This window comes from Diuraphis noxia, unplaced genomic scaffold, assembly GCF_037042655.1.
Source record: "Diuraphis noxia isolate RWA-SAM2 unplaced genomic scaffold, SU_Dnox_SAM2 contig0002, whole genome shotgun sequence".
NCBI classification, from domain to species: Eukaryota; Metazoa; Arthropoda; class Insecta; order Hemiptera; family Aphididae; genus Diuraphis; species Diuraphis noxia.
The window spans coordinates 46,208,423-46,223,077 of NW_028301712.1; the positions used below are offsets into that span (position 1 = coordinate 46,208,423).

General features: G+C 28.0%; 1 protein-coding gene across 1 annotated transcript in view; it reads right to left on the reverse strand.

Moving 5' to 3' along the window:
- The window catches only part of sfl (N-deacetylase and N-sulfotransferase sfl), a 43,103-nt gene extending 40,461 nt beyond the window's left edge, over positions 1-2,642 (reverse strand). Inside the window, exon 1 of the mRNA XM_015517122.2 lies at positions 2,363-2,642. Within this exon, the coding sequence (XP_015372608.2) occupies positions 2,363-2,496 (134 nt within the window). The 5' untranslated portion in view covers positions 2,497-2,642. The remainder of the gene's footprint in view (positions 1-2,362) is intronic.
- Positions 2,643-14,655: the final 12,013 nt, after the last annotated feature.

Here is a 14,655-nt window from a genome sequence, read left to right on the forward strand (position 1 = left end):
AATGATGTGCACGGTTTAAAGAGAAAACGCTGTAAGTGCTGCTGATCTAAACGATTTTTGCTGTGTTATTGTCAATAGTTTTTTTTTTATAAACTCATTCAACTGACAAAATACTACTTATAGAAATAATTGTTTATACAATATACATGTGTGGTTGTAAGTAAGTATAGCAAATATTATGTTGTTGTGCATAAATATTAATAATAAGAAAATAATTTAATAACTAATCCTTTATTAACCATTGTCTATTAGTATAATAGTATAACTATTACATTATGTGCCGATATCAATTCAGTGAATTGTAATTGAAATTTAATTATTAATTCTAGGTATACCAGCTTGAGATTTAGATATCCTGTATAATATATGTAAGAATCGTGACAATAGTGGAATATTATAAGTGGACATGTATATATTTAAAAAAATACAAATTTTTAAAACGATACCATGTGGCCAACAATTATTGACAATATTACTATAAGGATTAGCCATATAATAAAAATAATTATATTAAAAAATTTAATATACATATTACATAATACATTATATTATAGTATACAAGGCAATAAAGTATCGGGTAAGGACGGTAAGGTTCTTACACATAATAACTTGGACATTTTTAAATATTTTACGGCCACACACGCGCTGTGTCCGGGTGGTAATGGTTAAAAAGAAAATGTATTAAAAAAAACGTCTGTTATACGCATTACATTGGCGTCTATTGTATTATTATTATTATTATTATTATTATGAGGAGATGAAAGAGAGCTGCAACATGAACCACGCGCGTTGTATTTCTCAACCTTATTCAACTACCTATATTAGTTTAGTTCCTGCACCCTTCCAAATATTTAAATCTTGTTTTTCGCAACCCATAATAAAATTTGTTTTTGTTGTTAAAAAACGCTTGTGGAATAAATATATACTTATGCAAACAAAACAAAATAATAGTAATAACAAAGCTAATTATTTTTATCACCCCTGAAAGATTATAATAAAACGCTAGGGTCGAAAATATTACTCAATCACGCTAGTCACATCCGTTAAGACAAGTGTTTTCCTGCACTTTATATTTTATTGAGTTAAGATGGCAGATTTAGTATGGTTAAATTTTTGGAATCACTCATAAATATATTCATGAAACTACCATATACACACTCATCGCTTGTACTGATAACTAAAATAATAATTTTAACAAAAAGCATGTAATATAGCTGTGCAGTATGGGGTTTATATTTTTATTATATATTATAAGTTTATATCTTTATAGTAATAATATATATAGTTAAATACATGATATGTATGTGATCAATGCGCAGTCGATTTACACACATATTTAGTCATTGTACTTTAAAGTACTAAATATATACTAATACCGCATGCAAGCATGTAGCAGTAGCTATATACTTATAAAAACAAAAATCAACGCATAAAAACCAAGAAATATGCACTTAACTTATCTTAGATTTGCATTTTAATAAATGGGAAACCATATGGTGGCATGAATGGGTTTATTTCAAATTTAGATACTAGGTACTACGCATAAATATTAATATTGACTAATCTTCGTATATGAAAAAGTTTATTTATTGTGTTAAAAATTGTATTTATAATACAATTTGCGATAAAAAAAATAACGTTAAATATGCAGGAAATAAGCATATAGAGTTTAGAATAATAATTTTAAAATGATATTCATAAAAGTACCAATGTGTACCTACACCTAACAATCTTGATATTTCATTTGTAACGAAGAAACGGATTTACGGCTTTCCGGCTAATAATTAACGTACCTACGTATAATATAAACCTATACAAAAAAAAAACTAATCGTTTTTTATATGCAAATGTGATAAAACTTGGACCCTATACATTCAATAATTATTACCTATACATAATGATATAGGCTTTTTAGGTATACATTTTTTTGTACATTTATTAGTAAAATTTTATAAATTGGTAAATTATTTAAATCATTTAGCTAGCAACCCTTTTCCTCAAATCGTTAATTCCAACATTAATTAATGCGGTGAAAATGATGATTATAATTCCGTTTATAATAATTATATATCATCTATCTCAAGTTGTTAAAATACTAAGTATAAAATGTTTTGTGTAAACACTATCCATATATTACATTAATCCCTTCATTATAACATTTGTTATAAGTTTGTAATAAATGTACCTTTAATATGAGTGACTTCTCTCAGTTTTATAAAAACATTAAACAGTAAAAAAACCTCTGTAAATAAAATGCAAACGAATTCACTTTTCCAGAAAATTTTACTGAGACCACAACTCTGCTGAGTACTTGTACGTCAGAATAAAATATAACGATATAGGTACGTGTTTCGATTTATACCTCGCAATCGGTGAACTCAGGTAGTGCGTGTAATAGAATATGGACAGGAAGCCGAGCACCATGAGCGCCGCCACGCAGCGTTTCACGGAAAACGGACGGCCGGCCATCATCCGTCGGTTCTTTAGCACTGTCATTTCGGCGGTGGGCGGCGGTCGATGATGCGTCGTTTAAGCGACGTTGGTGATGACAGACGAAAAACGCCGAACAGTCGGCAGCTGCAGATGGTGTCGGTGAGGCGCCGGCGGCCGGTAAGGTGATGACGTTCGTTGCGGACGGCGCTGCAAAGTCGTTGTCGTCGTTGTCGGAAGGACAGCGATAACGATGGCGGCGGTCGTCAGATGTGGCGAAAAACAACAACACACCCGGCGACAGCTCCGGCATGGCGTTACGCTGGCGGCGCGCGCCGTGTGCATGTCCGCCGCACGTCCGTACCGCGGCGGACGTCCGTTATTGCAGACGCTGATCTTTTGAGCTCGATCGTGCAGCGATGACGTGTCGTCCGGATCGCGGTGGACACTGCACAAATACCGTCGTAACGGCGACCGTGGTCAACTTATGACGATCCGGGGCATCCTGCGAAACATAAGAGTAAGAATATATTATTAGAGATTTATTATACACGGAGTGATCAAATAGCGTATACCATGGGGGTGTTTTAGGTGTTTATAATTGCACCCAACCCTCTCCCGACATATTCGTATTTATGCAAAAAATATATACTTTAGATGTTTAAAAATATATGATGTCAAGTTATGTGTTTCTACTTCATATTTGATATCATTATTATGAATATTGATATTACTACAACGGAGAGCGCAGCGCGAACCATCTCATAAGAAAATCTGACGTGATCCACGCTAATATTTTCTGGGTAAAAACGGAGGAGAGCAGATATACGAGAGTCGAGTACACATACATTGTACATTATATATTATATCTGATACATAATATGTATAGCATATTAGCATGTAGCATATAGCATATGTTATACACATAAGGTACTCTCAAATGGAGATAAACCGTATACAGGTACTTATCAAAATATTCAAAACATTTCAGGCTCGTGGGCTCGTCTGCATTATGTTTATTAATTAAAAAAAATTTGTACAACAATATGAATATATATTTTTACGTAGAAATGTACAGGAGAGTTTTTTGCTCCAGGCAATGAAAATACAAAAATAGGATGCTATGTAAAAATCAAGGGATGAAAGACGGATGTTGAAGATAATCATCATTAACAAACATAAGGACGAACGAATTAGAGCGTTAAGAGAATTATCTAGTGTATTGAATATATATTTTATAAGTATCTTCTGACGTATAACTGAATATATATGAAAACCAATTATTCATGATATATTAACGTGTTTTGCGACTCTAGAACTCATGGCTATAAGGACTCGTGTAAGCACATTTTCGATTTTCTGTTCTATACATATATGACTACTCAGCACCTATTGTAAATAATATTTAAACCTAACCTAACGTTTGTTAGTAACAAAGAAATATTGTTCGTTCCGAAGTTCGATTTGTTCAATATTCGATTGATCCTTTTGCATTATAACCTTTGGCCCTAATAATATAATACGATAATACTCGAGATTTTTGATACATTTAAAATTTACGATATTAAAAAAAAAACTACACCCTTGTACATATGATTTGAACCGCACCGTATGTTATAATAATATATTGTTATTGTTGAACACCATTTAGATATGGGCTTATTGTTAAAATGTGTAATGCGAATTACATTCCTACAGTAACACCAAGTCCACGCCTGCCGGAATCTATTGTTATATACTACCTATAAGCGATTCCTCCCACGGCTCATTACATTCCATTTTTACGAAGAAGAGCTTCTATCTGGTTCGTCACAGTTTTGTACGCATTCCGCAGTCCGATTCCGGGTAAACCAGGTGCACACATTATTGTAGGTACATAATATTATACATGTGGTGGTACCCTGCGCTATCCAAAAATTGGTAAGCGATTAGGCACAGTGCACAAACTGTTGTTTAAAATATGAACGAAATCCAAACCTATTTAACTAGTCAATAAAATGTAAATGTACAAAACAGTAAATCATATATATTAATAAAAATCAAAGCGTATTTTATAATACGTGATAGCCTTTATTTCAAAAAACAAATATTATGACGCAGCGAACTGCAGTCGTGGGTAATCGAATTTCTTTTATCCATTTAGCATTATCAATCGAGTGAAAGTGATGGAGGAGCGTTATTTTATCGCTATTTCACCATTATCTTGTCATCACTGCATGCCGTTGTGTTTTAAATCGATCGCTTATATTTAAACGCGCATTGTTTTATACGACTATGCAATGAGTCTAAACAACATACCATAATATGCTTATTATGAATAAGTACTGTTTAAACGGTTTTGAAATGTGAAATAATACCACATTGACCAATGATTTTGATTTTTACAAAATATCATTATTTTACAAAACATACATTTAAAAAAAATTTTTAATTAAATTAAATTAAATTTTTACATTTAAAAAAACATACATTTAAAACGCCAAGTATGCTCACAAGATAATCACTACCCGTCGTGTATAATAAGCTGATATAAAATTATAATTTAACAACAATCTGAACCGACCATAACTCGCAATTTGCATTATCAAACACTCAAATGCCGAATACAAACTATTATCCGAGAACAATCGTATCAAAACTTTGGAAAAAAATATTACATATTACACACAAGACACAACACGGCGTATGTTATGAACAACTTATAAAATTGCAGGGAGATAATATATTATTCCCATAGCCGATCACTTTGAAAAAGTAACTCATAATATATTTTTTTTTTTTGTTTTGTATGATTTCATAAATGCCTAATAGTTTTTGATTGTATACAATCGATTATCTTACAAATAATATTTTACAATGCTATTCGTTATCGTCACTAATGTGGTCAAAAATTGTTTGGATTTAATTAATTTTAATAAACATTTGGCTCATGATAGGTATGATACACATGATTCGCCGCGAGGGTTATAATTTTGTCTAATTTTATTAGTCAAGCAACTAGGTACTCTGTCTTAAACAGCAAAACTATATACCAAATAGCTCAAGTATAACCTTACTTTAAAATCGTATAGAGATTAATTCTGGAAAATACTATCAACAGATTAGAGCCTATATGAATACATTTTTCTTGTTCTTGTTCTAATGTAAATGAATTTTTAACTTTTTCGCCTCTTGAGCCGCTGGATCTTACGTATACAAACTATAAAGGATATCATTTTTATCGTCTCCAAGAATTACATTTTTATATATTTAGAATAATTATAGTATACTCCTCAAATTCCCATTTACACGGGTCAGATGCTATGCGTTTGTCGGCAGTGTAGAGGTCAAGTTCATAATATAATGGTGGACAAAACAAAACCGGTATTTTATGTTTTTTTAAAACATATAGTTCCAGACAAAATATTCAATGATTTGGGTCAACTGTGTCGTTATGCATTCTTTGTACACAATAATAAGACAAGTAAATTAATACAAAAAACAAAAATTGTACAATGAAATAGTGTCGGAAAAATGAAGTAGCAACGAGTATTGCAAAACAGTGATTAATTACTATCAAATAAAAGGGTATAATAATATATGAGCTTAAAAAACGTATACCTACACACGCTCACATACAATGCATTTTATAAGATAGTATTAATAAGAATAGGTATTATAAAATTAAAAAAAAAATCACAGGTAACAATTATTATTTTGTTATAGTGAACTATATTATTTACTATACAGATGAAAAATAATTTTGAGTACCAACCAAAATCTGCTCACTTAGTAGATATTCAAAGACACTAAAGAAAATTTATTTCCGAATATATATTTATACACATTACACATACCATTACTATGGAAACGTTGGTAAATTCCATTCATGTTAAGTTTCAGTCTAAAAGAGTTATGTATTCATGTTTAAATTTATTTTATTGGTAAATTTGTTTACAGAAAATTAAATCACTTGATTTTCACACAGATGTTTCAATTCTCATGTAATCAATGATGATCTTAGTTAAGCTACGTTAAAATGATTTGCAATAAACGTATATCGGATAAGATTATTAATTTAATGAAGTATAAAAGCAAAATTAAGATGTGATCATAAAACGTAGGTTTGAAATGTTTGAATATGTAAAAAAACCTTTTTACAAACGACTACAAGTTTAAATTTAAAAAAAAACTTTACAAGATACATTACTTTACATATTAAAATTAAATTTTGGAATTCTACAAAAATACGTAAGAAATTGGAATACATCAAACGAATTTGAGTTAAATTGCATTTCAATATTATGTAATATACCAACATACAAATAAATAATTATATTCTATTAAAATGTATAATTTAATGTTAAGAAATGTTAAACATTATAATAATTACATTTTACTTAACAGTTAATAATAAGTAATAACCAAATGTACCTAAGTTAAAACTGTATCATAGATTCATAGCGCATTTTATATGTGTAGAAAAAATTTAGTACTAATTTTCATTAAATTATTTAAAATGTAAAGAAAAACATTATCAATGAATTATTTGACAATAATATTTCAAATCAGACTATAATAAAATACCTATAAATCATATAATATTATATTTTAATTAGATATAACAGTAGATCTAAAACTCGTAGTTTATAAAAAAATATATAGATACGCGTGCGCCGTGCGGGTCAATTATTCGGAGGAAGCACTTTATTCCTTTGAAGGTTTTTGATTGCTACATGTAAACATTATATATAATACATACAGTTATCCGAACCGTTAGCTAATTTTTTTTGCCATAGCAAATTACAAGGGTTCACCCGCCTCCAAGTACTCCGACATTACATTAAAATGCATAATCTTATATCACACACACAATATGTAGTTATTGTTGCACACGAATAATCAACGAACTTTTCAGTCATGGTATCGTGCGTGCAGATGGCCTTTGGCTGAGTTCTTGAGGTTTTAAAAGATCAAAATGCAACAGTACTGCATGCACATTTGCATCGAAAAATATAAATTTAACGAGCCCAAGACTATACATTCATATAATAGCAAACGCAAAAGCTAGTTAATAATATATTTTCGTTATCCTACTCCTTATAAATTAAAGTTAATTTAATGTGTCAAGTATTTTCTCATAGGATAGATAAAAATATTGTAAATTATACAAGTATACTCACCTGCGGTATTGAACACTCATTAGAAATTTTATTGAAGTTCTGATGAGTATAATATATAGTATAGAAACGGAAAAATAGTTTAAGTATTTCACGAAACATTTATTAGGTACAATTATAGAGCTTAAAAATGTTTCTCTTTAGAAAATATATATTTAAAATGAATAATTTATTTAAATTTTAGATTCTGAACGAAGTGATGAATGTATTGATTTTACAATGATGTGTGTGTTTTTTTTGTGTGTTTGTTTGTTTTTGTGTCTGTGTACAGCATAACTAGTCGAAATAATGCTTCGATTTCAAACTTTGGGGGTTTCCGTTGTAAAAGTGAATATCCTTGGTGCATTATAGAGGTTAAAATTAAACATTTTCCAACAGTTTTCAAAAAAATCGAGAAAAACAAAAAAAAAGTGATGGAAAAACGGGAATTTTTACGCAAAACCAGTTTTCGACCAAATCGATTTTTTTATATGGTTGTAATTCAAAAACTAATCACTACTTGATACTTGAAATTTTCACCGAATGTTTATGTTAGTGTCGTCTATATACAGTTCAATTTTCAAATTTTTTTTGACTTTTTTGAGTTATATTTTATAGACAACTTAAATTTTCGATTTTTATGAGAATTTTTTTGAAGTGTCGATAAAAAAATTTTGGATAACCAAAAAACTTGAAAATTTAATACAAGGTTCCTTATGAGTTGTTCTTATTGTAGCTAAAAAAAATTAAAAATCGTTAGTCACAATTTTTTTTTATAAACGTTTATAGTTCAAATTTTTACTAAATCTGTCGAAAACGCGAAAATTTGCAAGTAATTTTGAAGTTGAAACATCGTAAAATTGTTTGTGTTTATAACTAAGGATTAAAAATACGACACTAAGTTTTCCATAAGTTTTCCTATTCAAGTAGCTATAGAGAAAACTCGAAGCATCATTATAGGAAAAATTTTAAGTGCGTTTGAGTTTTAAATTTTTTCGAAATAGCGTAACGATAATGATTTATCCTCAAACGATTTTAAATATTTGTTATTATTCAAAAAGTATAAGTCGTAGATACTTGAAAATTTTACCAGTTATTTAGATTGGCATTTTCTTTACATGATTTAATTTTCAAAATATGTTGACTTTTTTTGAGATATTTATAGACAACTGAAATTTTCTATTTTACTGAAATTTTTTTTTGAAGTGTCGATAAAATTTTTTTGGCCCTATCAAAATACTTGAAAATTTAATACAAAGTTTCTCATAAGTTATTCTTATAGTGATTAAAAAATTATAAGAATACATAGGCACAATTTTTTTTTATTAGCATTTGAAGTTCAAATGTTGACAAAAATTCGTCAAAACCATGAATATTTTTTTTTTGTGTCTGTCATCTCGTTTTGGGGCAGTTAAAGTGCTTCGATTTTTGACTTCAGTACCTCATTCGATCAGAAAGTGAATCTAGTTGGTACTTTGGTGGTCAAAAGTAAAATATTCTTATCTATTTTTCTAAATAATCGGGATAAACAAACTAAAAATTAAGGGAAAAATAGGAAATTTTACGCACAACCAGTTTTCGACAAAATCGATTTTGATTATTGATGTAACTTTAAAACAAATGACCATTGAAACATGAAATTTTCACCGAATGTTTTTATAAGTATATTCTATCCACCATGAAATTTTCAAAAATGTTTGACTTATGTTGTACTATTCATAGGTATATGCAATTTTCTATCATTATTAGTTTTTTTTTTAAATTAATATTGATAAAAATTTATTTTTTGGGTAGAAAATATTGAAGATTTAATACAATAAGGTTCTTAACATATTGTTACAATAGCAGTTAAAAAATAAAAGAAATTCATAGTCACAATTTTTTTTTATAAGCATTCAAATTTTGAATTTTGACAAAATACGTAATAATCACAAAAATTCGCAAATTGTTTTAAGCTAGACATTCATAAAAAATTTTCTTTTTAAATCTAAGATTTGAAAATTTAATACAAGATTCCTTACAAATTTGTCAATCTTTATCACAAAAAAAATGTCCACCGGAAATTCAAATTAAATTTTTATTAGCATTTGAATTTCAAATATTGACAAGAATTCGTCAAAGCCATGAATATTTGCAAATTATTTTGTAGTTCAAAATTCATAATATTGTTTGTATTTATATCTAAGGTTATACAATTTAACACAAAGTTTTCCATAAGTTTTGCTTCTAATAGCTTTAGAGAAAATTTGAAGCGTCATTATAGGAAAAATGTTTTGAGCGTTTGAGTTTTAAATTTTTATGAAATCGCGTTATCCTCAAACCAGGTATATGTATATCTATGATAATATAAGGTATTATGAATCATGATAACTACATGCAATGTTTTAGGAAAAATTGATTAACCATGCCTTATGCAAAATGCATCTTAATTGAAAAATAAAATATTTGTTTCAAAATAGAATATATGACAATATTTAAATATAATATATCCTAGACTAACAAATCATCTCCGTTCAGAATCGTTTTTCGTATACAATGATACCTACCATTGCATTCAAATTTGATCCCATCCATTACAGTAACCTACTGTACACCAGAGCGATATCCACGACTTACTCGATTTTTTAGGTATGTAGATTAAACATTGAGAAGTTAATTCTGGATATTCGATTAAAAAAATTTAATTTGTCACCTTATTTCGACTACTTATAACATTTAATAATGGCTCATTGAATGATTGAGATTATCTTTACATAATATATAATTATAGAGTTATACAATTTATAGAGAAATCTCAAATATCGTTTTTGAATAGCTTATAATTCTTCGATTAAATCTCTGATTGAGGTAAACTGTTCTATACACTGATTTAATTAACAGCTAGAGGGTATTATATAGTAAGGGATGTTAGTATTGAAAAATAAACTATAGATATTTTGTTTTTAAGTATAGGTACGTCTATTTTATTTATTTATACTTTCCAATAGGAAAATCTGCATAAATAAAAAATATTAATTTAAAAAATAGTTATTTAGAATTTTTTATACAAAAAATATTGGTATACTTACAAAAGACTACAAGTGTTATATTTTTCAGAAACGAAAATATTTACACTTCTATAATTAATTATAAACCGTAAATACTAAATATGTAACCATATAGGTCTACCCCGTTTCTAGTAACCCCTAGCTACGGTATAATAATTATATATATTATATACTACAGGACAGAGGATGGAAAAGAATAGGGAGTATAAGAAGTCCAATTAAAGAAGAACTGAATGTCTGGGCACTATACCTATATGCTCGAAGAATTCAAATGTCTTTTTACTAGCGTAGACGTATACCAAATACCGATACTTTTGAAGTCGTGCGACCAGAAATTTCCGGCCGACAAATAGTCCGGATGTAAGGGTTCATACTCCCTTTCTGCATAACTTCCGGCCTCCCACACATTGAAATAATTGGCATGTCGCGGTCGGATACAATCGCGTTCCGCGTCTGTTTTGCGCAATATACGCTAAAAACCGGATGTATATAGAAACGCGTACGTTGTAGATATCAAACGGAAAAGGTGGAAAGACTATGCGATGTACCTATAGGGTACGTACAGGGTGGGATAGAACAGAAATCAATTAATTAACGTATGAAATGTTTTAAACACACATTTATTACTAAAAGTCACCACAGTCTAGTACCTATTAAGATTATGCATACATAATATCTCACATTTAAGTTTTATACAGAAGAAAATAATTATTTTTTAAACAAATATATATAATATATAATTAATTAGTGGTCAAAAATCGTTATAATAATAATTTTATTGATGAAACCAAGATCAGACATCGGTAGAACTTGGATTAAAATATACAAGAAAATCAAAAAAAAAAAACATGATAAATCTAATAAAGTAACAAAGTAACTAATACTGACTATTAATATGTCACGATTTTATTTTACTAAATAATACATTTTTTTTCTTCAAATAATAGTTTTTCTCGAGGTTTTTCTTTAAACGAAATAGATCCTAATAATAACTTTAACTTTAGCCATAATAGATAAATAATTAAAGCACAAATAAAATACTTATACACTTATATACGAATCATTATAATAAATACAATATATATATATGTATATAGATACCTACTTATTTAAATGTGAATTTGAATCGTGATATTGTTAAAATTATAACCTAAATTGTGTGGACGTTATAATAGTTTTATGTTTGACATCGTGCAGGTTACAATACCCATTTCTTATATATTAAATAAAATATGTTTAATAAGTTTCCAAAGGTCAATGATTAACTTTAAAAATTTCTTAAACATAGCATTTCAGAGTTAAAAGTTATTTACTGCTTAACATTGTAATATATACTATTAGTAAGCTATATAGGTATGTATATAATACCTATACCTACTATACATTTATAAAAACCATCACATTATAAGGTAATAAAAAATTAATTCTACTCTTTCACAAGCGTGTAATTTATAAATGGAGTTTCTACTATAATTCGTTCGAATACTTCTATATTTTCAGCTATACATATACAGTAATAACTCCAATCTATGGTCCCTTTGTGTTTAAATTACACTCATACGTGTCATGTTCACCACCCAAGATGTTTCCACCTACCAAAAATATTTCAATATGAAAAGAAGAATAGTTTTTATAATACATTTTAGTTACGATGTTGATCATTAAACAAATTTGAGTGTTTTTAAATTAGAGTTATAAAATGATATTTAATAGGCGCCTATATAGATGAATAATTATTATTTATTATATGATATTTTTTTGATTGATTTGTTTTATTTGTAAGTACTATTTTGTATACCTATAAATAAAAATATTTCATAAAAATTAATTTAGACAGATGACGGTATTATATTAGATGTATATATTGTATGGGCCAAATAAAACTCATGTATTAAGAATGTAAAAAAATATGATAATGCACACTGATATGTATTGGTGATTAGATGTAATTGATGGAAAAGTATGGATTATGAGATGGTACAAGAGGTTTAACTAAGAATAAAAAGAGTTTTTATACGACATATTAAAATTAATATACTAATAAACGATTTTTTTCTTTAAAATGTATATTTAACAACCGGATGTGTTTTATGAATTCATCAATTACAAATGATTACTAACTTAAGTTAAATTTATAACAAGCAGCGTACAATATAAATACAAAATAACTATGTATTCACATTAGTTTAGTTGTAATGAATTGATATCCAGAACGATAATTTTGAATAGAAAACATGAGTATATACATATATTTGAAAACTATAAATTGAACTTCGTAGATTATTCAATACAATCAAATGCAAAACAGTTGACTATTAGAACAAGTGCCACAAATCATTTGGTAAATACTCGAGTAAGGTTTCGGACTACACATCACGCATATTATAATCCCAACAGAATTTGTGTATCAATTGAAATTACCGTGTCGTATTTTGTGAAATTGGATATGATGAATGGAAATGTGGGTACACAAGTAATCCATATCACATCAATCATTTCTCAAACAAATCGTATGAACTGCCGTTGAAACCCGCAAGTTCCAAAACAGCATTAATCACATATATTATTATAAATATAATTTTATTACTTAGTAATATCAACACCATTTTAGACATCGCTAAACAGTATGAGTACAATTAAATTGTGTAAATAAACGTATTATATAATAATATATGCGTGGGCAAATTGATAAAAGTTAAATCAGTATAATAATGATACAATAATACCTATATGTAAACTACATTTTTTCACCCGTTGTATACTTTATAGTTTTACAACATGTTTTTTTACGATTTGGAAAACAACCAACAGACAACAACAATGTCATCTAATTTTCATCTGAAAAATTTTCAGGTGCCAATAAATACACATCGCTGTTTACACGCTGTAGTTTGGCATATTCTCAGAACGTTAAGTAACAATGATAGTATACATGTATACAACATGTCTGAATACATCTAAACTGTGAATAACAGCAACCAGGTCATCATAACAATATTGTTATAATATTAAGATATAAAAATAGTAGCCATTCTGTGAGTGTTAAACGGAACGACCCAATACTTAAGTAGACAATTAAAATAATCTTGTTCAATTAAAATTAAGAGTACTTATCTGCATGTGTACATTATACATTATACCTTATTTCTCCATTGCCCTTACATACAGGACATCTTTAATCAACCAAATTATGGGCAAACATATTTTAAATAATTTTTTTGATTTCACAAGAATAAATGTAGAAGGTAGAAATAACTTAGAAAGAGTAAATTTAAAAAAAAAATTAACCTTGGACATCATGCTCATCGTCATGATAAGTTATAACTTTATATAAGATAAAGTTAAGTTTTAATACACAAAAACACGTTTTTTACCACAAAATAAGATACATAATTTTTACCGAAAATAACATTAATTTACACCATGTTTATATAAATATAATAGGAATTATGTACAAATTAGTCTAGTAAGTATAGTAGTAGTTTAGTCCTGAAACGATAATAATCCAAGTTAATATATTAGTTAAACATGTTTAGTATAAAATATATATTGAGACAAATTAGAAATTATTTTAAAACCTATAAATTATAAAATAAACTATGTATACTTTTTTAAATGCCATTTTTGCAACTATATTTTGTAAAAGATTATTAAAAATCATTATTATAGATAGAAACAAATATAATATATATATTATATAGTTAAGAAAAACGACGTATGCATATATATAGTACTTATATCTAACTATAATATAAATAGGAAATGAAAATCTTTATACGGAATAAACTTTAGAACTACTAATCAGATCGTCTTGATTTTTTTTTTTTAACGAAAGAGTATATTATGGGGCAGGTTTTTGGCAAACATTAAGTCCAATTAAGTTGCGGGGATAAGAGGATCAGCTAAAAAATACAACAGTTTCGCCATTTTTCCACCAACAATATACTAGATATTAAATATTTGTTTGTATATTGTAAATCTAAGGTGGATTATTTATTAATTACTCGTATAACTATGTATTACCGTTTTTGCATTATTCA